This window comes from Heptranchias perlo, chromosome 3, assembly GCF_035084215.1.
Source record: "Heptranchias perlo isolate sHepPer1 chromosome 3, sHepPer1.hap1, whole genome shotgun sequence".
Classification (NCBI taxonomy): Eukaryota; Metazoa; Chordata; class Chondrichthyes; order Hexanchiformes; family Hexanchidae; genus Heptranchias; species Heptranchias perlo.
Window position 1 is genome coordinate 93,492,584 of NC_090327.1, and position 26,569 is coordinate 93,519,152.

At 42.9% G+C, this 26,569-nt stretch overlaps 2 protein-coding genes and 1 pseudogene across 2 annotated transcripts in view; 2 read left to right on the forward strand and 1 right to left on the reverse strand.

Annotated features, from left to right (window-relative positions):
• The window catches only part of LOC137317410 (eukaryotic translation initiation factor 3 subunit H), a 160,282-nt gene extending 144,070 nt beyond the window's left edge, over positions 1-16,212 (reverse strand). Inside the window, exon 1 of the mRNA XM_067980763.1 lies at positions 16,101-16,212. Coding sequence (XP_067836864.1) covers positions 16,101-16,193 — 93 coding nt within the window. The 5' untranslated portion in view covers positions 16,194-16,212. The remainder of the gene's footprint in view (positions 1-16,100) is intronic.
• LOC137320344 (U2 spliceosomal RNA) lies at positions 8,286-8,455 on the forward strand (annotated as a pseudogene).
• A 371-nt stretch (positions 16,213-16,583) lies between the features above and the next one.
• utp23 (UTP23 small subunit processome component) lies at positions 16,584-25,946 on the forward strand. The gene is made up of 3 exons (XM_067980768.1): positions 16,584-16,992; positions 17,169-17,343; positions 25,497-25,946. The coding sequence occupies exons 1-3, from the start codon at positions 16,805-16,807 to the stop codon at positions 25,866-25,868; spliced, it is 735 nt and encodes a 244-aa protein (XP_067836869.1). The 5' UTR covers positions 16,584-16,804; the 3' UTR covers positions 25,869-25,946.
• Positions 25,947-26,569: the final 623 nt, after the last annotated feature.

The following is a 26,569-nucleotide window of genomic DNA, read 5'->3' on the forward strand; positions in this document are numbered from 1 at the left end:
ATGCACAAGGATATCTGACTAAATGTCACGTTTTGCATTTCTATTTATTTTTTCATTACACTCACATTAAACGTCATTATTTGTCACCAGCACTGCCACATCCTGTCAATTCTTGAGTCCCTTTTATGAAAGCGCCCTTGCATGTGCTTCACCATGAACTGCAAGACTTCATGCCAGCCATTCATGCCAGGTTTACAATGTGGGTATGTGTGGTTGAAGGACTGCTTTGTGCAAGTGGAGGGGGGAGTGGTGGGCTGGTGGTACTTCACTATCTTCACTTTGCAGATCTCCTTATGAGAATCTATCAAATATGAGTGACTCCCTGGCATCACAAGCAGCCACATGTGCCGCTGCTCTGCCAATCGGTTGACCAGCATCCTCCTCCTCTATCACCAATGTTGCCGGTAGATGCTTCATGAGCGCATGGGAGCTCCTCCACCCGTAACCCTCCTTGTTAAGCAATGTTATGCAAGACACAACACACGACTATTATTCTGCCCACCCTCGCCGGTGAGTACTGAAGGGATCCCCCAGATCGAGCTAGGCACCTGAAGCGCATCTTGAACTGTTGGGGTTTCTCAGAGGTGTTATTAGCCACATCTGCAGGGGGTATCCCTAGTCTCCAAGGAGCCAGCCCTTAAGTCTGTTTTGTGAGTGGAAGAGAGCCGGGATGTTGGACTCGGCCAAAATGAAGGAATCATGGTAGCTGCCAGGGAATTTGGCACACACCTGCAGAAACCTCTTCTGGTGGTCACAAACCAGCTGCGCATTGATACAGTGATATCCTTTTTGGTTGATGAACATTCCTGGCTCACGTGGAGATGCTCGGATTGCTACATGTGCGCAATCAATTGCACCCGTGGGAAACCAGCCACATTTTTGAAACCCATTGTTCTCTCTGACTGGCTGATGTCATCGTGGAGGAAGTTGACGTAGTCAGATGCCCTGGCAAACAAGCCATCCATGACCTATCATACACACTTATGTGCAGAATACAGAGATCCTGGTAATGTCACTGGGGGCAAAGATCCAGAGGCAAAGAAATTGAGGGCAGTAGTAACTTTAACTGCGACGGGCAATGTGTGGCCACCAGGCCCAGCCTGGAGCAGCTCTGCATAAAGAAGCGTGCAGATGTCTGCGACCATCTGCCAACTCAATCTCAGCCTGCATAGGCACTGATCCTCAGAGAGGTCCAGAAAGCTAGGCTTCTGCCTGTACACCCTCTCACATGGGTCGTGCCTCCTGTGACGTTGGCCCCTCCGTTGGTCCCCTCTCTGCCCTTTTGCAGGTTGTTTTGTAGTTCCACAATCCACTGCGCCCCCCCCCACCCTGATGTCGTCAGTTTGAGGGGGTCCAAAATGTAGGTAAACATGTGTGAACACAAGAATTCTGAGTGTGAACAAAGAAATCTCAGTCTAACCACAAAGAACTCCCAGCCAAAGGTTTGTCTGAGAGGAGAACACAACAAGTGGATTTTCAAAAGGCATTCAATAAGGTGCCACATAAAAGGTTGTTACACAAGATATGGGCTCATGGGGTTGGAATAATATATTAGCATGGATAGAGGATTGGTTAAAGGACAGAAAACAGAGAGTCGGGATAAACAGGTTGGCAGGCTTTAACTAGCGGAGTGCCGCAAGGATCGGTGCCTGGGCCTCAGCTAATTACAATCTATATTAATGACTTAGATGAAGGGACCGAGTGTAATATACTCAAGTTTGCTGTCGATACAAAGCTAGGTGGGAAAGTAAACTGTGAGGAGGATACAAAGAGTCTGCAAAGGGATATAGACAGGTTAAGTAAGGTGGCAGATGGAGTATAGTGTGGGGAAATGTGAGGTTATTCACTTTGGTAAGAAGAATAGAAGAACAGAATATTTTTTAAATGGTGAGAAATTACTAAATGTCGGTGTTCAGAGACACTTGGGTGTGCTCATACAAGAAACACAAAAAGTTAGTATGCAGATACAGCAGACAATTAGGAAAGCAAATGGCATGTTGGCCTTTATTGCAAGGGGGTTGGAGTACAAGAGTAAGGAAGTCTTACTACAGTTGTACAGGGCTTTAGTGAGACCTCACCTGGAGTAGCGTGTACAGTTTTGATCTTATCAGGTGGTGCGACGAAGGTTCACTAGATTAATTCCTGAAACAAGGGGGTTGTCCTGTGAAGAGAGGTCGAGTAGAATGGGCCTATACTCTGGAGTTTAGAAGAATGAGAGGTGATCACATTGAAACATTGAAGAGACTACACGATAACATCAACAAGTTCCATCCCACCATCAAGCTCACCATGGACTACTCCTCAATCAGTTTCTTTCTTGGACACACGAATCTCCATCAAAGATGGGCACCTCACTCTACCGCAAGCCCACGGACAACCTCACGATGCTCCACTTTTCCAGCTTCCACCCTAACCACGTCAAAGAGGCCATCCCCTATGGACAGGCCCTGCGAATACACAGGATCTGCTCAGATGAGGAGGAACGTGATGGACACCTACAGACGCTGAAAGATGCCCTCGTAAGAACGGGATATGACGCTCGACTCGTCGATCGACAGTTCCGACGGGCCACAGCGAAAAATCGCATAGACCTCCTCAGAAGACTAACACGGGACGCAACCAACAGAGTACCCTTCGTCGTCCAGTACTTCCCTGGAGCAGAGAAACTACGCCATGTTCTCTGCAGCCTTCAACATGTCATCGATGACGACGAACACCTCGCTAAGGCCATCCCCACACCTCCACTACTCGCCTTCAAACAGCCACCCAACCTCAAACAGACCATCGTTCGCAGCAAATTACATTGGCGAGACCATGCAGACACTGCGATAACGGATGAACGGACACCACGCAACAATCGCCAGACAGGAGGGTTCCCTCCCAGTCGGGGAACACTTCAGCAGTCAAGGACATTCAGCCACCGATCTTCGGGTAAGCGTTCTCCAAGGCGGCCTTCGAGACACACGACAACGCAAAATCGTCGAGCAGAAATTGATAGCCAAGTTCCGCACCCATGAGGACGGCCTCAACCGGGATCTTGGGTTCATGTCACGCTACACGTAACCCCACCAGCGAATAAAAGTTATCTGTTTTTAATACAACTGGTAATTTTCTGTCTTTCTCTTCCTTTCGGATGTTTCTCTCTCTCTCTCTGTTTTGTGTTCTGGCCGTTTGTATATTCGGTGGTCCTGTAGGTAACACCTCTCTGTCTGAACACTTTGATTGCCTTGACAACGGGCAGTTGGAAAGATTATCTGTAATAACCAGGTATTGTTCTCTGAATATAAATGCGAAACGTTCAAGGATTTCCACATTCACCTGACGAAGGAGAAAGCCTCCGAAAGCTTGTGATTTTCAAATAAAATTGTTGGACTATAACCTGGTGTTGTAAGATTCTGAACATTTGTCAACCCCAGTCCATCACCGGTATCTCCACATCACAGGAAGGAAAAGGGTTGAGGTCCTGCAGTCAGAGTTTCAGGAGCTAGGGAGGAAGTTCAAAAAAGCAGGACCTCAATGGTAGTAATCTCTGGATTACTCCCAGTGTCAAATGGTAATGAGCACAAGCATAGTAGGATAAGACAGATTAACGCATGGCTGGAGAAATGGTGCTGGAGGGAGGGCTGCAGATTCCTGGGGAACTGGGACCAGTTCTGAGACAGGAGGGATCTGTTCAAGATGGATGGGTTGCACCTGAAGAGAGATGGGACCAACGTCCTCACCAGGCATTTAACTAGTGCTGTGGGGGAGGGTTTAAACTAATTTGGCAGGTAGGTGAGCACCAGGATAAAATATTTGAGAGGAGAAACAAGGTGCACAGTGGACTGAGAGAGACAAATAGCACCAGAGTAAAGGATAGTTCAGAAATGGGAGGGATCAGACGGGGGACAAATGCGAGGCAGTCTAAGATGGGTTTGAAGTGCATTTGTGTAAATGCATGTAGCACTGTAATAAGTTATATGCATTTACAAGAGCTACAAGTTGCCGTATGGGACTACGATATTGTGGCAAGATCAGAGACCTGCTTCAAAGAAAGGGAGGATTGGGAACTTAATATTCCTGCGACAAGGTATTCAGGGAAGATAGGGAAGGAAATAAAAGGAGGGGAGGTGGCAGTATTGATCAAAGAAACCATTATAGCACTGGAAAGGGATGATGTAGTTGAGGGGTCAAAGACAGAATCTATTTGGTTAGAATTAAGGAACAATAGGGGAGCTATTACGCTGCTGGGTGTTTACTATAGGCCACCTAGTGGGAAGGAGATAGAGGAGAAAATCTGCAGGCAAATTAGAGAAAGATGCAAGAACTATAGAATAGTGATAATGGGGAACTTCAATTATCCCAAAATAGACCGGGAATAGTAACAGTGTAAAAGGGGGGGGGGGGGGGGGGGGAGGGGATTCCTAAAATGGGTACGAGAACTTTCTTGATCAGTGTGTTTCCAGCCCAACAAGGAAGGAAGCAATGCTGGATGTGGTTCTGGGGAATGAAGTGGGGCAGGTGGAGCATGCTTCAGTGGGAGCACATTTGGGAAAAGTGATCATAATATCATCAGGTTTAGAGTAGTTACAGAAAAGAACAAGGAACAATCAAGCGTAAAATTACTTAACTGCAGGAGGGCTAATTTCAGTGCATTAAAAAGGGATTTGGCCCAGGTGGTTTAGAATAAAAATTGGTAGGCAAAACAGTAATTGAACATTGGGAGGCCTTCAAAAGAGGAGATAGTTTGGGTACAGAGTGAACACATTCCCACGAGGGGGAAAGAAAAGGTGCACAAAGCTAGGGCTCCCTAGATGACTAAAGATATAGAGATTAAAATTAAACAGATAAAGGAGGCTTATGACAAATGTAAGATTCATAATACAGTAGAGAACCAAGCTGAATAGAGAAAGCACAGCGGTGATCTAAAAAAGGGAAGAGGAACAAAGAGAGAGCATGAGATTAGATAAGCGACTAACATAAAAGGTATCCCAAAAGTCTTTTATAAACATATAAATAGTAAAAAGGTAGTCAATTGAAGGGTGGGGCCAATTAGGACCAAAAAGGAGATCTTCTTGTGGAGGCAGAAGGCATGGTTGAGGTACTAAATGAGTACTTTGCATTGATCTTCACTAGAGAAGAGGATGCTGTCAATGTAGCAGTAAAGAAGGAGGCAGCAGCGATATTGGATAGGATAAAAATAAAGAGGTACTTAAAGAGTTTGGCAGTACTCGAAGTAGAAAAGTCACCCGATCCATCCTAGGTTACTGAGAGAAGTAAGGGAAGAAATTGTGGAGGCTCTGGCCACAATCTTCCAATCCTTCTTAGATATGGGGGTAGTGCCAGAGGACTGGAGGATTACAAATGTTACACCCCTCGTCAAAAAAGGGGAGGGGGATAAATCCAGCAATTACCTGCCAGTCAGCCTAAGTAGTGCAGGATATCATCTCGTGAGAAATACAAGACAAAGCTTCCCTCCCACTCAAACATCTGAATTTCTTAAGTTATTATTGAAGATCCAAGTCACAAAATCACCAGCTTGCCTGCAAAACACCTTACTCTATTCAGTCTTTCCTGGACTTCAGAACAAAATGCAGTAGTGAAGCTTGATAAAACACACTTGCAGACATAATTAGTTCTGTGAATCAATAATTAATTTAGAGTAAATATTTTATATGGTGTGTATTCAATATAATTTGTATATGGATAAAAAGATATTAATTTGTATAATTTGTATGTGTCATTTTACGTGCTGGGGAAGGTCGCGTTTATGTTTGAGTGTCGACAAATGGGTACATCACGTAGCATAGTATGCAAGTGGGAGGTTTGCTTTCAAAGTGGACGGAATCATGTTGACATTTGTTAAGCAAGTGCAAAGTTGGATATGTGACAATGGGAGGGAAAATTTTGGGTGTTTGGGTTGAGTGGTGGTAGGTATAAAACATGAGAGGAGGAAGCAGGAGGAAAAAGGCAGCTGTGAAAAAATTGGTCTTGGAGGAAGTTGTGAATCATCCAAGACTCAATATTAAACAGACGTTCGTGCAGTATGGAGGCAGACAAGGGGTTGAATAGAGCAGGGTATCAGCAGCATACACATGAAACCAACCCAATGTCTGCAGACAATGTTGCGAAGGGGCAGTATGTAGATTAGAAAAAGGAGGCCAAGGATATATCCTCAGGGGACCCTGGAAATGATGATGTTGCAGAGGGAAGATAAGGCATTGATGGAGCTACACTGGCTGTGTTTAGATAGGTAGAAATGGAACCATGCAAGTTTGATGCTGCTGGGACGATGGAAGAGGGTGGTAATGTGATCAAATACCAAGAAAGGGCATGAAGGACAGGGAGGGATGAAGTGTCACAGTCACAGTGACAGAGGGTGTCACCTGTGACTGTGGCTAAAAGCATTTTGGTGTGGTGAATAGGATGGAAGCTGGACTGCAAGGATTCAACTAGGCGGTTTCAGGAGAGATGGGTACGAAACTGGGAGATGACAAGACATATGAGGATCTTAGAAAGGAAAGCCCAGATTGCAGAGGATGATTGAGAGCCAATAAAATTACCAGGCTCCTGCACTCCCCCAAATTCCATCTCCCTCACTATGATCCCAAAGTCTGGTATGTTATTACATCTTCAAATTTTCCCATTTTGTCATTTGATGACATAGCCATGATTTGCAGTAGATAGAAAGCTAAGGCCTATCACATTGTTTCGCAAAGCGTTTCATTATGTTATTAAACTTTGAAAACTTGTCGAAAGGCATTGGTTTCCTTGACAATCTATTTTAGAGATTTGATTTGTCTGAGCTACAAAAGGGTATCATTCAATCACTGGTTTTCAAATTCTCACTCAAGTAGTTCTGCCTTGCCAGGTAAGTCCAAGTCTGTTATAATTTTTCAATTATGCTAAATTTTGAAGAGTTTAACACTGTATTTCCCATTGAACAAAACATTAAACTTTTCAAAAATAACATTAAAAACCAAATTGGAGCAAGCTTGCAGTTTGCCACCTTCTTGCAATCACTGCTATTGGTAATTGCCATGGCTGTTCAAAGTAACATCAGAGTAACATATCCCGACTCCCAAACTAGGATAACAATTTTCTTTAACATGCAGCAAACCAACATTTCAAACAAGTACAAATTTAAAACACTCAAATATTGAGAACCACTTTCTCCTAGAGCAACTCGATTCCTCCCAAACAGGAAAAAATAACACTTCACAATTCAAAATTGTGCTATCAAGACAGACCCCCTTTTTTCAAAAAAAAGTCAGAAAAAGCAGCTATTACATGATTAGCAACACTGCCCATGTACCCCAATGACGTCATTTTTTCATATTTCATAAGGGACAATCAATTCAAGACATAAAAGAGTAAGATGAGTTATGTTTAAAAAGTGTCTTACCAAGTACCATGTAAATCAATTTCACCCAAGAGTTTTAAAAACACAAATTCAAAGTCACACAAGTCCCTTCATCAGTAGTGTAACAGCAAGAACCTTTAAATATACATTACATAAAATAAAATTATCGAAATTTACGGCACAGAAGGAGGCCATTTGGCCCATCGTGTCTGTGCCAGCCGAAAGAGCTACCCAGCTTAATCCCACTTTCCAGCTCTTGGATCGTAGCCTTGTAGGTTACAGCACCTCAAGTACCCTTTAAATGTGGTGAGGACTACATGTTCAGGGACGCACTGAAGCTGGGTGCGGCCGCCGCAAAAGCTCTGTGGAGCAAGGCAACCGTTTAGAGCCTACCCGCCATTGTATATCGAGGGGCTGCAATCAGGGAAAAACCCCCTCGGGCAGAATGTAAAATTCAAACTAATGTAATGAAATGTAATGTACCTGTAATCAAACATCTGTATTGATTGTGATGCAATGAGGCACCCTTGAGTGTCATGAACTGTAATTATGTACAGTGTGTTCATTGAACTGTACTTGATGTAACCTGCAAATTGTATAATCTGTATTGTGTACATTTGGAATGTGATATGACAACTGTATTGTTGCAAATTTTATGAATAAAGTATATTTTCTGAAAAAAATCTGTTCTTATCATGCACCTATAATGAATCTGTAATGTACCTGTAATGAATCTGTAATCAATCATCTGTACTGACTGTGATGCAATGAGGTACCCGAGTGTCATAAACGGTAATTATGTACGATGTGTTACTGTATTGTTGGAATCATATTTGAACTGCACTTGATGCAACCTGCAAATTGTATAATCTGTATTGTGTATGTCTGGAATGTGATTTGACAACTGTATTGTATGTATTGTTGCAAATTTTATGAATAAAGTATATTTTTTGAAAAAAATCTGTTCTTATCAGTTTAATATCTGATACATCCCCTATCTGGGGACCATATATTAAATTGATTTTTGGAACAGGGAGATGGAATAGGGGCTTGCCCGGACCACTCCACGCATCGACCCAGTATTGCAGTGTCCCTGGGAACGGTGCACCTCTCTGGGGAGATATTCAAAAGGAAAAACAGGTCTTTCCCAGCGTCTCTGTATTATTAATACTGTATGTATTAATACTGAGAATAAAGCTGATATATTGCACTTAAAAAAAAAAGGGTTTCTGCCTCTACTACCTTTTCAGGCAGTGAGTTCCAGACCCCCACCACTCTCCAGGTGAAAAATATTCTCCTCAGCTCCCCTCTAATCCTTCCACCAAGCAATTTAAATCTAAGCCCCCTAGTTATTCACCTCTCTGCTAAGGGAAATAGGTGCTTCCTATCCACTCTATCTAGGCCCCTCATAATTTTATACACCTCAATTAAATCTCCCCTCGGCCTCCCCTGTTCCAAAGAAAACAACACCAGCCGATCCAATCTTTCCTCATAGTTAAAATTCTCCAGTCCTGGCAACATCCTCATAAATCTCCTCTGTACCCTCTCTAGTGCAATCACATCTTTCCTGTAATGTGGTGACCAGAACTGTACGCAGTACTCTAGCTATGGCCTAACTCACTAAGAGTGGCTCAGTAGCACCACTACGGACCAAGCTGGCCGAGCCCTGAAGGACACAGCTGCCAGACTGGGCCTGCAGCAGGTGGTGAGAATCAACACGAGGGAAAAACCGCTTGACCACATCCACGCCAATCTACCTGTCGCAGATGCATCTGCCCCATGACAGTATAGGTAGGAGTGACCACCACACAGTCCTTGTGGAGACGAAGTCCTGTCTTCACACTGAGGACACCGTCCAACGTGTTGTGTAGCACTACCACCGTGCAACGTGTTGTGTGGCACTACCACCGTGCTAAATGGGATAGATTCAGAACAGATCTAGTAGCTCAAAACTAGGCATCCATGAGGCGCTGTGGACCATCAGCAGCAGCAGAATTGTATTCCATCTCAATCTGAACCTCATGGCCCGGCATATTCCTCACTCTACCATTACCAACAAGCCAGGGGATCAACCCTGGTTCAATGAGGAGTGTAGAAGAGCATGCCAGGAGCAGCACCAGGCATACCTAAAAATGAGGTGCCAACATGGTGAAGCTACAACTCAGGACTACATGAATGCTAAACAGCGGAAGCAGCATGCTATAGACAGAGCTAAGCGATCCCACAACCAATGGATCAGATCAAAGCTCTGCAGACCTGCCACATGCAGTCATGAATGGTGGTGGACAATTAAACAACTAACGGGAAGAGAAGGCTCCATGAACATTCCCATCCTCAATGATGGCGGAGTCCAGCACGTGAGTGCAAAAGACAAGGCTGAAGCATTTGCAACCATCTTCAGCCAAAAGTGCTAAGTGGATGATCCATCTCGGCCTCCTCCCGAGATCCCCACCATCACAAAAGCCAGTCTTCAGCCAATTGGATTCACTGCACGTGATATCAAGAAACAGCTGAGTGCACTGGATACAGCAACGGCTATGGGCCCTGACAACATCCCGGCTGAAGACTTGTGCTCCAGAACTAGCCGCGCCTCTAACCAAGCTGTTACAGTACAGCTACAACACTAACATCTACCTGACAAAGTGGAAAATTGCCCAGGTATGTCCTGTCCACAAAAAGCAGGACAAATCCAATCCGGCCAATTACCACCCCATCAGTCTTCTCTCAATCATCAGCAAAGTGATGGAAGGTGTCGTCCACAATGCTATCAAACAGCACTTACTCACCAATAACCTGCTCACCAATACTCAGTTCGGGTTCTGCTAGGACCACTTGGCTCTAGACCTCATTGCAGCCTTGGTCCAAACATGGACAAAAGAGCTAAATTCCAGGGGTGAGGTGAAAGTGACTGCCCCTGACATCAAGCAGCTCTAGTAAAATTGAAGTCAATGGGAATTAAGGGGAAAACTCTCCTGTGGCTGGAGTCATACCTAGCACAAAGGAAGATGGTAGTGATTGGTGGAGGCCAATCATCACAGCCCCAGGACATCGCTGCAGGAGATCCTCAGGGCAGTGTCCTAGACCCAACCATCTTCAGCTGCTTCATCAATGACTTTCCCTCCATCAAAAAGGTCAGAAGTGGGGATGTTGACTAATGATTGAAGTGTTCAGTTCCATTCACAACCCCTCAGATAATGAAGCAGTTCGTGCCCACATCAGTGACAACATCCAGGCTTGGGCTGATAAGTGGCAAGTAACATTCGCGCCAGACAAGTGCCAGGTAATGACCAGCTCCAACAAGAGAGAGTCTAACCACCTCCCCTTGACATTCAACGGCATTACCATCACCGAATCCCCCACCATCAACATCCTGGGGGTCACCATTGACCAGAAACTTAACTGGACCAGCCACATAAATACTATGGCGACAAGAGTAGGTCAGAGGCTGGGTATTCTGCAGTGAGTGACTCACCTCCTGACCCCCCAAAGCCTTTCCACCATCTACAAGGCACAAGTCAGGAGTGTGATGGAATACTCTCCACTTGCCTGAATGAGTGCAGCTCCAAAAACACTCAAGAAACTCGACATCATCCAAGACAAAGCAGCCCACTTGATTGGTACCCCATCCACCACGTTAAACATTCACTCCCTCCACCACCGGCGCACCATGGCTGCAGTGTGTACCATGTACAAGATACACTACAGCAATTCGCCGAGGCTTCTTCGACAGCACCTCCCAAACCCACGATCTCTACCACCTAGAAGGACAAGGGCAGCAGGCACATGGGAACACCACCTGCACTTTCCCCTCCAAGTCACACACCATTCTAACTTGGAACTATATCGCCGTTCCTTCATCATCACTGGGTCAAAACCCTGGATCTCCCTACCTAACAGCACTGTGGGAGAACTTTCACCACACGGACTGCAGCGGTTCAAGAAGGCGGCTCACCACCACCTTCCCGATGGCAATTAGGAATGGGCAATAAATGCTGGCCTTGCCAGCGACGCCCACATCCCATGAATGAATTAAAAAAAACTAGTTTTTTTTATACAGTTCGAGCACATCCTCCCTGCTCATGTTCTGTTTCTCAGCTAATAAAAGAAAGTATCCTGTATGTCTTCTTAACCACCTTATCTACCTGTCCTGCTACCTTCAGGGATCTGTGGACATGCAGTCTAAGGTCGCTCTACTCCTCTACACTTCTCAGTATCCTACCATTTGTTGTGTATTCCCTTGCCTTGTTTTCCCTCCCCAAATGCATTACCTCATACTTCTCTGGATTGAATTCCATTTGCCACTTTTCTGCCCACCTGACCTTTGATATCTTCCTGCAGACTAACTACAGCTTCCTTCCTCACTATCAACCACACGGACAATTTTTGTATCATCTGCAAACTTCTTAATCATGCCCCCTACATTTAAATCTAAATCGTTGATATATACCATAAAAAGCAAGGGACCTAGTACTGAGCCCTGATGTTGTAGCTATCAAGAAAGTGTTTATCATCTTTTGTTCATCTTTCCCACTCATTTCCTTAATGAAACAATTCACACATTCCAGAAAGTGTACTTTAAACAAGTGCAGCTGAAGACAGTGTGCTGCGAACTTTAACTTGATTTTTATGTTGATCAGTATGGATACATCAACTATTTTATGTTTAAAAATCTAGGTTAAAAAAAATCTATTTAATGGCTCAGTTGATAAACATGCTGCTCAGTGTGGTAGAGCAAAACAGATCAGAAGAGTCCCAGATTTGATCACTAGCATGTGCAGAGTTAGCTGGTCTCAGTTATGGCAATAGTGGGAGAATTACCAATCGGCCTCTGCATTTCTGATTGGGGGTAAAGAGAAAAAAAAAATCGGCCAAAGTTCCTGCTCACTATTCAGTGACCTCAGCTGGAAAGGTGCACATGCCTAGACAACAGCAATGATGTTCTTGCAGACTGATGGCCTACCAACACTTAGTCTTGGCTCACTTTAATAATCATCACTTTGGTGAGGTACCCAGACAGCCAGCCTATACCCGAGCAATCAACACCTTCAAGAGATGAGGAAGGAAATTGAAAAAAACTTTTTAAATGTTCTTTCTTTATCGTCGGATTGGGCTGGAGATTCATAAGTACACTGGGCAGTTTGAGCTTTTCCACCGATGAGAAATTATAGGTCCAGCACCAACCTGAGAAAGGTCAGGAAAGCAATAGTGATAGGGGGTTCTATAGTTAGGGGAACAGATAGACCTTTCTGCGGCCGCAGACGAGATTCCAGGATGTTACGTTGCCTCCCTCGAACCAGAGTCAAGAATGTCACTGAGCGGCTGCAGAACATTCTGGAAGGGGAGGGTGAACAGCCAGAGGTCATGATCCATATCTCTACCAAATGACATAGGTAGAAAGAGGCTTGAGGTCCTGCAGGCAGATTTTAAGGAGTTAGGAAAGAGATTAATAAGTAGGGCCTCAAAGGTAGTAATCTCCAGATTACTCCTGGTGCCACATGCTAACAAGTATAGAAATAGGAGGATACAGCAGATGAATGCGTGGGTGGAGAGACGGTGCAGGATGGAGGGCTTTAGATTGCTGGGGCATTGGGACTGATTCTGAGGGAGCCTGTACAAGCCGGATGGGTTGCACCTCAATAGGGCCGGGACCAATATCCATGCGGGGAGGTTTGCTAGTGCTGTTGGGGAGGGTTTAAACTAACTTGGCAGAGGGATGGGAACCTGAGCGTAGATTCAGAAGGGAGAGAGAAGCAGAGCTGGAAATGGAAGGCAGAAAATTAGTGAGTGAGTTTGGAAGGCAGAGGAAACAAAGGTTAGAAACTAGACAACAAAGGAGTTTGGCAGTGATTAATGGTATATACCTCAATGCAAGTATAATGAATGAGGCTAATGAGCTCAGGGCACAGATAGACATGTGGAAGTACGATATCTTAGCTATTACAGAAATATGGCTTAAACAGGGGCAGGAATGGCAGCTCAATGTGCTTTTTCACAGGGTTTTCAGATGAGATTGAGGGGGGGAGGCAATATCGGTTAAAGAAACAATTACGACTGTGAGGAGGGATATGTTGGAAGGATCATCAAATGAGGCCATATGGGTTGAGCTGAAGAACACAAATGGGGCAGTCACATTGCTGGGAGTGTACTATAGACCCCCAGTCAGAGAGAGATAGAAGAGCGAATATGTAGGCAAATTTCTGAGAAGTGCAAAAACAATAGGACAGTAATAGTAGGGGATTTCAACTACCCTAATATTAACTGGGATACAATCAGTGCAAAAGGTATAGAGGGCACAGAATTCTTAAGTGGCATTCAGGAGAACTTTTTTAGCCAGTACGTAGCAAGCCCAACAAGGGGGGGGGGGTGGGGGGGCAGTTCTGGATTTAGTTTTAGGGGATGAAGCTGGGAAGGTGGAAGGAGTATCAGTGGGAGAGCATTTTGCTGGTAGAGATCATAATTCAGTTAGATTTAGCATAGTTATGGAAAAGGACAAAGATAGAACTGTAGTAAAAGTTCTAAATTGGGGAAAGGCCAATTTTACTAAGCCGAGAAGTGATTTAGCAGAAGTGGACTGGAAACACCCACTTGAAGGTAAATCAGTGTCAGATCAGTGGAAGGCATTCAAGGGGGAAATCCAAGGGGTTCAGGGTAAACATGCTCCCACAAAGAAAAAGGGTGGGACTGCCAAATCTAGAGCCCCCTGGATGACAAGGAGCATACAGGGTAAGGTAAGGCAAAAAAGGGAAGTTCACGTCAGACTCCGAGAGCTCAATATTGCAGAAATCCTAGAGGAGTATAGAAAGTGCAGGGGTGGAATTAAAAAGGAAATTAGGAAAGCAAAGTAAGATTAAGGAAAACCCAAAAATGTTTTATAAATACATAAAGAGCAAGAAGATAACCAAGGAAAGAGTAGGGCCTATTAGAGACCAAAAAGGTAACCTGTGAGTGGAGGCAGAAGACGTGGGTAAGGTTCTTAATGAAAACTTTGCGTCTGTCTTCAAAAAAGAGGGGGACGATGCAGAGATGGTAGTTAAGGAAGAGGAGTGTGAAAAATTGGATGGGGTAAACATAGTGGGAAAGGAAGTATTAAGGGGATTAGCATCTTTAGTATCCGGCTGTTAAAAGAAGCAAGGGAGGAAATAGCGGAGGCTCTGACCATCATTTTACAATCCTCCCTGGCTACTGGCCTGGTGCCGGAGGATTGGAGGACTGCTAACATTGCACCGTTGTTTAAAGAGGGAGAAAGAGATAGACCGAGTAGTTATAGGCCAGTCAGTCTAACCTTCATGGTGGGCAAATTATTGGAATCTATTCTGAGGGACAGCATAAATCATCATTTAGAAAGGCACGGGTTAATCAAGGACAGTCAGCATGAATTTGTTAAGGGACGGTCGTGTCTGACTAACTTGATTGAATTTTTTGAGCAGGTAACAAGGAGGGCCAGAGGGTAACGTGTTTGATGTAGTGTACATAGATTTTTGCAAGGCTTTTTACAAGGTCCCACATGGCAGACTGGTCAAAAAAGTAAAAGCCCATGGGATCCAAGGGTAAGTAGCTAGTTGGATCAAAAATTGTCTCAGTGGCAGGAAGCAAAGGGTAATGGTTGATGGGTATTTTTGCGACTGGAAGGCTGTTTCCAGTGGGGACCCACAAGGTTCAGTACTAGGTCCCTTGCTTTTTGTGGTAGATATTAATGATTTGGACTTGAATGTGAGGGGCTTGATCAAGAAGTTTGCAGATGATACAAAAATTGGCCATGTGGTTGATAGTGAGGAGCAAAGCTGTAGACTGCAGGAAGATATCAATGGACTGGTCAGGTGAGCAGAAAAGTGGCAAATGGAATTCAATCCAGAGAAGTGTAAGGTAATGCATTTGGGGGAGGGAAACAAGGCAAGGGAATACACAATAAATGGGAGGATACTGAAAGGTGGAGAGGAAGAGAGGGACCTTGGAGTGCATGTCCTCAGATCCCTGAAGGTAGCAGGACAGATAGATAAGGTGGTTAAAAAGGCACATGGAATACTTTCCTTTATTACGTGAGGCATAGAATATAAGAGCAGAGAGGTTATGCTGGAACTGTATAAAACACTAGTTAGGCCACAGCTTGAGTACTGCATACAGTTCTGGTCACCACATTACAGGAAAGATGTGATTGCACTAGAAAGGATACAGAGGAGATTTACGAGGATGTTGCCAGGACTGGAGAACTTTAGCTATGAGGAAAGATTGGATAGGCTGGGGTTGTTTTCTTTGGAACAAAGGAGGCTGAAGGGTGATTTAATTGAGGTGTACAAAATTATGAGGGGCCTCGATAGAGCGGATAGGAAGGACCTATTTCTCTTAGCAGAGAGGTCAATAACCTGGGGGCATAGATTTAAATTGCTTGGTGGAAGGATTAGAGGGGAATTAAGGAGAATTTTTTTCACCGAGAGGGTGTTGGGGGGTCTGGAACTCACTGCCTGAGAGGGTGGTAGAAGCAGAAACCCTCAACTCATTTAAAAAGTACTCGAATATACACTTGAAGTGCCGTAACCTACAGGGCTACGGACCAAGTGCTGGAGAGTGGGATTAGGCTGGGTGGCCCTTTCTCGGCCGGCACGGACACGATGGGCCGAATGGCCTCCCTCTGGGCCGTAACTTTCTCCGACCTCGCACGCGGGCGCGGACCTCTCGCCGCCGACAGCGGCTCCGCGGGAACCAGCTGAGTCTTTAGCTCCGTTTCACTCCCGAGTTTTCCCGCCCGGGTGTCTTTACTTACGAGTCCGTCGATCTGAACCTGTTTCACGGGAGAGTCGAGCGCCGCCGCTGCTGCCGCCGCCGCCGCGGAACCTCCTTCTCTCCGAGTCGCCATCTTCGATCAGAAAGAACCGGAACCGGGAGCGCGGGGGAAACGTGTCCGCTGGAAACACGGGGTCCCGGGGGCGGGGGGAGAGCCCTTAACGTCTGGGAAATTGGAATACCAAAAACAGCTAGAACATAAGTGTTTATTTTAAGATCAAATTAAAAGTGGTTTATTCCGGTTAAAATGTGCTGCCTCTTTTGACAATTCTCATCCTCTTAAATAAAACCCAACCCGGTGTGTTTTTTGCAATGAGTTTGACTGGTTTTATTCACTCCTAACTTCAAACAGCACTGAAGGTGATTGATTTCACGGTTAAAAACATTGGATTTGCTTTTTTTATATATATAAAAATGAGCCAAGCGGTTGATGCAGCGCTTTGTGTCGGGGGAAGCGGCGGCTGCGACTCTGCGCGCGCGTATCCGGGCCAACGTTCTGAGGAGCGGCGCGCGAGGCGATAAACTCATCACTGGAGGATCCGCGGCTCCCGGGGGGAGAGAGGGAGAGAAGAGAGAGGGAAAGAGATAGGATAGGAGAGCAGAGAGAGGAGCTGAGGCTGGAAGGTTGTTTTAAAAAAAATTAACGCGTGTACATTCTGAACGTTTCTTTTGCTTGATCCGGAAATGAAAATTAAACGACAGAAAACCGCAAAAAAACTTCTTGCATTTTACAAGCATAACTATGGATTCCGCGAACCTTTCCAAATCCTTCTTGATGGGACGTTTTGTCAGGCCGCATTGAAGAATAAAATCCAGATCAAAGAGCAGATGCCCAAGTATTTGATGGGAGAAGTACAGCTGTGTACAACATCGTAAGTGTTTGCATCCAACTGGCACCAGCAAATAGTTTTAGATTGATGTTAATGTGGCAAATTGTTTTTGGTTTAGGATAGCCTTCCTTATTTCCAGATTAATCTCTTTCAAAATTATCAACTGGGACTGCTGTGCATGAAGAGTAAAAACAAATCTTGTACTTCTTATTTTCTAGTTGCGTCCTTAAAGAGCTGGAATCGCTTGGAAAAGAATTGTACGGTGCAAAATTGATTGCTCAACGATTTCAAGTTAGAAATTGTCCACATTTCAAAAAGCCAGTAGGTGCCTCGGTGTGTCTGTTGTCGATGGTTGAAAACAATAACCTTCATCATTACTTTGTGGCCACACAGGTAACTTTAAAAAAAAACACATTTATGGTATGGTTACGGTATGCATTTTGTACACATCATTAATCATTGGCCCAGAAATTGCTGGAAAAATAATGACGACTTCACAGCGCTCGCCCTTAATAGTTTGTGAAAATTCAGCAGTTTGTTGCAAAGAAAAGATAAGCCATGAGTTCCGATTCTCCATGAGTTGCTGGACGATTTGCCGTTAGCCGAGATAAAACAGAAAAAATTGCAACATCGCCGTGACCCCCTCAGTTGAAATTAACTGTATGTCATGAAATTGCTGGATTTGTGCTGTAAATATGAATTAATCTTGCTGCTGCCATTTAGGGCTGGTAAGTCATGTTGTGAGGACCCTGTTAACAATGTGATTGATGGTCCTGACATGAAACTTAACCTTGGTGGCCCAGAAAGGGAACATAGAAAATAGGAGTAGGCCATTTGGCCCTTCCAGCCTGCCCTGCCATTCAATAAATGGCTGATCCTCTATCTCAATACCATATTCCCACTCTCTCCCCATACCCCTTGATGCCTTTTGTGTCTAGAAATCTATCTAGCTCCTTCTTAAATATATTCAGTGACTTGGCCTCCACAGCCTTCTGTGGTGGAGAATTCCACAGGTTCACCACCCTCTGAGTGAAGAAATTTCTCCTCATCTCAGTCCTAAATGTCCTGCCCCGTATCCTGAGACTGTGACCCCTCGTTCTGGACCCCCCAGCCAGGGGAAACATCCTCCCTGCATCCAGTCTGTCTAGCCCTGTCAGAATTTTATGTTTCAATGAGATCCCCTCTCATTCTTCTAAACTCGAGTGAATACAGGCCGAGTCGACCCAATCTCTCCTCATACGACAGTCCTGCCATCCCAGGAATCAGTCTGGTGAACCTTCGTTGCACTCCCTCTATGGCAAGTATATCCTTTCTTAGGTAAGGAGACCAAAACTGCACACATTACTCCAGGTGTGGTCTCACCAAGGCCCTGTATAACTGCAGTAAGACATCCTTGCTCCTGTACTCAAATCCTCTTGCAATGAAGGCCAACATACCATTTGCCTTCCTAACTGCTTGCTGCACCTGCATGTTTGCTTTCAGTGATTGGTGTACAAGAACACCCAGGTCCCTTTGTACATCAACATTCCCCAATCTATTACCATTTAAATAATACTCTGCCTTTCTGTTTTTCCTTCCGAAGTGGATAACTTCACATTTATCCACATTATACTGCATCTGCCATGTATTTGCCCACTCACTCAACATGTCTAAATTAACTTGAAGCCTCTTTGCATCCTCCTCACAACTCACGATCCCACCTAGTTTTGTGTTGTCAGCAAACTTGGAAATATTACATTTGGTTCCCTCATCCAAATCATTGATGTATATTGTGAATAGCTGGGGCCCAAGCACTGATCCCTGCGGTACCCCACTAGTCACCACCTGCCACCCTGAAAAGGACCCATTTATTCCTACTCTCTGTTTCCTGTCTGTTAACCAATTTTCAGTCCATGACAATATAGTACCTCCAATCCCATGTGCTTGAATTTTGCACACTAACCTCTTATGTGGAATTTTATAAAAGGCCTTCTGAAAATCGAAATAAACCACATCCACTGGTTCTCCCTTATCTATTCTACCAGTTACAGCCTCAAAAAACTCCAGTAGGTTTGTCAAACATTATTTCCCTTTCGTAAATCCATGTTGACTTTGTCTAATCCTGTTGATATTTTCTAAGTGTCCTATTATCACATCCTTTATAATAGACTCTAGCATTTTCCCTACTACTGATGTTAGACTAACCGGTCTGTAGTTCCCTGTTTTCTCTCTCCCTCCTTTTTTAAATAGTGGGGTTACATTTGCCACCCTCCAATCTGCAGGAACTGTTCCATAATGTATAGAATTTTGGCAGATGACAACTAATGCATCCACTATTTCCATGGCTACCTCTTTTAGTACTCTGGGATGCAGATTATCAGATCCTGGGGATTTATTGGCTTTCAGTCCCATTAATTTCTCCAGTGCTATTTTTTTACTAATACTATTTTCCTTTAATTCCTCCTCACTAGTCCCTTGGTTCCCTAGCATTTCTGGGAAGTTATTTGTGTCCTCTTCCGTGAAGACAGAACCAAAGTATTTGTTTAATTGCTCTGCCATTTCCCTGTTCCCCATTATACATTCTCCCATTTCTGACGGTAAGGGACCTACATTTGTCTTCACTAATCTTTTTCTTTTTACATACTTGTAGAAGCTTTTACAGTCCACTTTTATGTTCCTTGCAAGTTTACTCTCATTCTCTATTTTTCCCCTCTTAATCAATCACTTGGTCCCTTTTTGCTGAATTCTAAACTGCTCCCAATCCTCAGGCTTGCTACTTTTTCTGACAACTTTATATGACTCCTCTTTGGATCTAATACTATCCTTAATTTCTTTTGTTAGCCATGGTTGGGCTGCATTTCCTTTTGTGTTTTTGCGCCAGAAAGGAATGTATAATTGTTGCAATTCATGCATTCGTTCCTTAAATGTTAGCCATTGCCTATCCACTGCCATGCCTTATAATGAAGCTTCCCAATCTATCATAGCCAACTCACTCCTCATATCTTCGTAGTTTCTTTTGTTTAGATTTAGGACCCTAGTTTTGGATTGGACTACTTCACTTTCCATCTTAATGAAGAATTCTATCATGTTATGGTCACTCTTCCCTAAAGGACCCCGCACAACAAGATTATTAATTAACTCCTTCTCATTGCATAATACCCAATCTAGGATAGCCTGTTCCCTGGTTGGCTCTTCAATGTACTGGTCTAAAAAACCATCTCATACATAGTCCAGGAATTCATCCTCCACAGTATTATTGCTAATTTGGTTTTGCTAGTCTACGTGTAGATTAAAGTCACCCATGATTACTGTAGTACCCTTGTTACATGCATCTCTAATTTCCTGTTTGATCCCATACCCTACATTACCACTACTTTTTGGAGGCCTATAGACAACTCCCACCAGTGTTTTCTGCCCCTGGTTGCTGCTTAACTCCACCCAGACTGATTCTACAAGGAACAAAGGAAGCCTGGAGTCTCACTCCAGGTAGTGAATTGTTCCTAGAGGATTTTAAAACTTTTAAAAAATCTGCCTTGGCAGTATTTTTGCGCTAGTCTTGCCATCCACATTCCTTATAGTGTTGGGCTGCAATAATTTTCAGCATGCATACCTGTTTGGCTCTCAGAAATGCAAATTAGATAGATTTCTTTCAGAAAATAGAGTTACGTAGAATTTACACCGCAGAAACAGGCCATTCAGCCCAACTGGTCTATGCTCTACACGCGCCTCACATCGCACATCGTCTAACCCTATCAGCATTTCCTTCTATTCCTTTCGCCCTCATATATTTATCTAGCTTCCCCTTAAATGCATGTATGCTATTTGCCTCCACTACTCCTTGTGGTAGCGAGTTCCACATTCTAACCAATCTCTGGGTAAAGAAGATTCTCCTGAATTCCTTTTTGGATTTATTTGTGACTGTCTTATATTTATGACCCCTAGTTTTGGACTCACCCCACCAGTGGAAACATCTTCTCTACGTCTACCTTATCAAACCCCTTCATAATTTTAAAGACCTTTATTTTGGGATATGAGTAAGAATGTTTGTACATTTCGCACACCTACCCTGCCATTCACTCATTATTAACTTCTCAAGGATCAATACAACAATTCTCCAACACAACTGGGTTACAAAATACTTTTCTTCTGCTGGTTCTTTTTTATTTTTTTCTTAATTTTCTTTTCTGTCTCTTTTTCTTTGTCTCTTAATCCATTCTCTTTCTCGCTCTTTATTTCTCTGATTCTGATTCTGATTCTGATTCACCCTATTTCCCTCTCCGTTGTTCGCTCTGTTTCATGCTGTATCCTTAAATTTGGTTAAGGAGATAGACCATTGGGAATGATGTTCATGAGGTCCCAGATTCCCCGTTGACGTCGCTGTGCCGTTATCAATTCACATTTACGGCCCAAATATAGTGCGATCTGAAGGGTGAGGTAAAAAGTGCAGTTCACGTCACGTAGCGCGAGATGTGCCATTCCAGCAATTTCTGGGCCTTTATATTTTAATTATATTTCCACTCTTCAGTTTTTAGGTAAATTCTCTGTCGATTGGTAGGTATCAGCAACTGACAGATGAAGTTATTGCTGACAAATAGAGAACTGTGTAAATTGGTTGTAAATAATAAAAAAATACAAATGTAATTACCCAAACGGGATAATCAAAAGGGGTTGGGTTGGTCTTAGTTTGACGAATGACCAAATGTTATTATATACGCACAGTTCCATAGAGTTGATTTTACTTTGAAGGTAGTAGAGGAAGGAACTTTATGTTACTTAAAGTAGAGGATCAATAGGTGAGGCACCAACCCTGTCCTCTGAAGATCCAGTAATCATTCACGGACTCTGAGTGAAGCCGGCTTGATTGGCCAATTGGACTTTTTTTGCTGTGGGCTTTATGTTCTTATGAAATCCCCAAAAAGTGATATTGCAATCTTTAAGAACTACCCTAAGCCAGAAGTGCTTGCTTAAATAACCCAGGTAAAATATAAAAGCAGCATAACATGTCTGCAGTCCCAATGCCATAGAGTGGTAGAATGCAGATTTTGATTGTTTTTGAGATCGATGGCAAGTAGGGCATAAGTAATCAGAGTACTTATCCCAGATGTTCTTGTGCATCCTCTAGTAGTGTTGGTAGGGATCTGGGAGCAGGTCACCTGTGCACATGCTTAAGTTTGTCATCGAATTACATACAAATTACAACATGGAAACAGGGTGTTCAGCCTAACCAGTCCATTTTGGTGTTTATCTTCCTCTGATATATTTTACTGCCATTATTACTATAAATGTTAGTCAAGTTTATATTCTGTCATAAGAGAAGAACATGCAGAGCTGGAACAAATAAGACAATACAGTCCCCACTGCTTATAGTGGGCGCTTTCATGCGAATGCGACTTGCTTACTATACGCGCTGGCCGGTATAAATTGGTATTGTAAATAAAATTTAAAATCAGGCTGTTCAAAAGTAACGTTCTCTACAAGCCCGAAACCAAAGAGATTGAGTTGATGCTGCTGCCTCGTATTAATGTATCTCCAAGCCACGTAATATTTATACCGGTACAGACTACGCTGTCTTAAAGAGAGAAAGCACTGCTGGATCTAGTAATGGGAAATGAACCAGGACAGATAAAAGAAGTAAGTGTTGGGGAACACCTAGGCAATTGCAATCACAAGATAATAACGTTTAAAATAAAGATTGAGAAGGGCATAAGTAAGACAAAGACCAAAGTAGTAAGTTTGGAAAAAAGCTGATTTTAAGGGGATGAAAATGGAATTTGGGAAAATAAACTGGAAAAATTTACTTTAAACAAAGAAAGAAATAGAACAGCAGTGGGAGACATTTAAAATAGTGATCAGTAGACCCCAGGAGAAATATATCCCACTAAAAAGCAAGAATAAACTAGCCAGTAATGACACACTATGGATGAATAAGAAAATACAAGCAAAATTGAAACCAAACGAAAAAGGTGTACACTAAGTACATAGACATCAAAGGAGAGGATGAGAAAAGGGAATACGAAAATGTTAGGAAAGAAGTCAAAGAGAAACTACAAAATTAAATTTTCATGGAATATAAAAATACATAGTTAAGTATTCTACAGACACATAAATAACAAAAGAAAAATCAGGATAGGGATAGAGCCACTAAGTGATACACAAGATAAACTCACAGGTAATGACAGTGAAATGGCAGAAATATTAAATTATTACTTTGCCTCAGTATTTACCAGGGAGACTAACATGGTGGGCATGACATTAGAAGAAGAGATCAAAAAAGGTATAAGGACATTTCGGATAGAAAGGGGGGAGATAATTGATAAACTAATCCAAACTTAGAGAGGATAAAACCCCTGGTCCGGATGTATTGCTTCCACACCTATTAAAAGAAGTTAGGGAAGAGGCACTATTACAAAAATGTAAAAATTCATTAGAAATGGGAATCGTACCAGAGGACTAGCGGACAGCTAATGTGATTCCTATATTTAAAAAGGGAGATAGAACAGTTCAGGGAACTATGGACCAATTAGCTTAACGTCGGTGGTAGGAAAGATAATGGAATCCTTACTCAAAGATGTAATAGAAAAACATCTAGCAACCGAAAATATAATAAAGAATAGTCAGTACGGATTTCAAAAGGGAAAATCATACTTGACCAACCTTAATGAATTCTTTGAAGAAGTAAGAGAAAGGGTAGACAAAGGTAATGCAGTAGATGTAATATATTTGGATTTTCAAAAGGCCTTTGATAAGGTACTGCATATTAGACTCGTGACTAGGTCAGGGGATAAGTAGCAGAATGGATAGCAAGTTGGCTACAAAACAGAGGGTAGGGGTTAAAGGTGGGAAGTGGTGTTCCACAAGGATCGGTGCTGTTGTTCACCATTTGCATAAACGATTTGGACTCTGGAATCGGAAGTACAATTTCAAAATTTGCAGTCAACACCAAGGACTGCGACGACATACAGGAAGACATTAGAAAACTTGCAGAATGGGCGTGTAATTGGCAAATGAATTTCAATATAGTTAAGTGTGAGGTGGTACATTTTGGTAGGAAGAATAAGGAGGCCATATACTGCTTGGATAATAAGAATCTAAATGGGTTGGAGGAACAAATCACTAAAAGTAGTGACGCAGGTTAATAAGGCCATTAAAAAAAGCCAACCAAGCACTGGGGTTCATTTCTAGAGGAATAGAATTGAAAAGCAGAGAAGTTATATTAAACTTGTACAGAACCTTGGTTAGACCACACTCGGAGTATTGTGTACAGTTCTGGTCTCCATTTTATAGAAAGGATTATAGAAGGCATTGGAGAGGGTGCAAAAAAGATTCACAAGAATTATATCAGAATTGAGAGGATATCCTTATCAGGAAAGGCTCAACAGGCTGGGACTCTTTTTTCTCTAGAAAAGGGAAGACTGAGGGATGACCTGATTGAGGTCTTTAAGATTATGAAAGTGTTTGATAGGGTAAATATAGAGAAGATTTTTCCACTTGCAGGGGTGACCAGAATTAGAGGGCCATAAATATAAGATAGTCACTAATAAATCCAGTAGGGAATTCAGGAGAAACTTCTGGTTAGAATATAGAACTTGCTACCACAAGGAGTAGTTGAGGCAACTAGCATAAATGCATTTAAGGGGAAGCTAGATAAACCCTTAAGGAAAAAAGATTAGAAGAATATGTTGATGGGGTTAGATGAAGTAAGGAGGGAAGAGGCTCGTGTGGAGCACAAACACTGGTATGGACCTGTTGAGCTGAATGGCCTGTTTTTGTACTGTACATTCTATGTAATTCCACTCAGCTGAACCAAATAATAAAAATGAGACCACCCTGGCCTGGTCAATTTCAAAGTTCCTGAACCGCTGCCGCTGTGTTTGTGAATATCTTTCAAAAATTAATACTTAATAAGGGGGTGTTTCAAATACATGACAACAGTACTGCAGGGCGGATGGAAGGTGACCAAACAACTGCTTGAACTGCCCAAAATTGCCAGCCCGCTTAATATGCCTTTGTAATTGGTAATGGGAAATGGTTAGTGCCATTTGCCTGATATAGGCGGCTGTCTGGGATAGACAGGGACTGTGTAAGTGGTGGGGACTGGTGGATACATATTCAGGTCCTATTTGGGACCATGTGCTGCAAACAGGAGACACTATTGCAGTGTCAGTTCCTAAGTTGTCTTGTTCCTCATTTCATTCAATTCACATGAGCCCCAGGGTATTCTAATATTGTTATAATTATAAATGTTAATGGCTCAGATCGTTTCTTGTTTCTTCCTGTGAAAATACCCCATAAAGCAAATACATGGAAATATTCTGAAATAAAATCTAATTTTTCCCACTAAGAGATCACAACCAACAGTAATGAAACCAGACTCTGTCTACATGTTAAATGTAGCACACATTTACCTTCTAAGGATCGATACAAGTTTAGAGATGGGAGATTTTATGCAGGCTGTCCTATTTAATGATTAAGTAGACTAACTGGTTATCAGTTAATTTCTACCCCTGAATAGTTCCTTTGTTGTAGTGTTAATATGTTTATTAAATGCTTCTAAATTGTTTTAACAGGATCAAGAGTTAACAGTGAAAATTAAGAAGTTGCCAGGAGTCCCTCTGATGTACATTATACAGAACACTATGGTCCTGGAGAAACCTTCCCCCAAATCAATTGCACAAATACAGGTTTTGCATGGTAATCAGTTTGTCCCTGTACATCAGCAACAGACAATCCAGCACTTGAAAGAAGAGCAGGGCCTGGTGAAGGAATCCGTACCTAGGCGCAAAAAACGCAAAAGAAAAGGGGGCCCTAATCCTCTCAGTTGTCTGAAAAAGAAGAAGGTCCAACCACCACAACAACCAAATAAAGAGAAAAAACAAAGGAGATCAAGAAAGAAACGGAGAATAGCTTCATCGTGTATCAAAGTAGAAGCCACAATGTAGAAGTGAAACATTTTTGTTGCATACAAAATGATTGTTGATATATAATAAAATTTGAAATATGTCCTATACTTTATATAACTATAAAAAATTTTATTCGTTCATGGGATCTGGGCGTCGCTGGCAAGGCCAGCATTTATTGCCCATCCCTAATAAATGATCTACATCCCTTTTTGGAGCTACTTTTAAAGGTAAACCAACCCAATGTTCTTGAGTGCATGACTACCCGTATAAGCTCCTTTTAAAAAGTGTACATAGTGTGGGTTATTACTTTTAAAAAATGGACTTAGTGTGATTTTTCTTTATTTACTGATTAGGTACATACTTTTCCTATTACGTTGAAAATAGTGATTAAAATTATTCATCTCCTGTACCTTCTGATTTTATTTTAGGTAACAAGTTTAATAAATGAGCAATGGTGTTCCAAGCTTCTTGCCAGTTTATTGGCTGGTATGTTGCTTTCCTGGAATCGAGAGTAGAAGCAGCTGACCTTCATGTTCCTATGGCACAAAGGTCACGACTAAAACACACACTAGTAGAATCTGCACTGGCAAATTTTTTTTTTATTCGTTCATGGGATGTGGGCGTCGCTGGCGAGGCCAGCATTTATTGCCCATCCCTAATTGCCCTTGAGAAGGTGGTGGTAAGCCGCCTTCTTGAACCGCTGCAGTCTATGTGGTGAAGGTTCTCCCACAGTGCTGTTA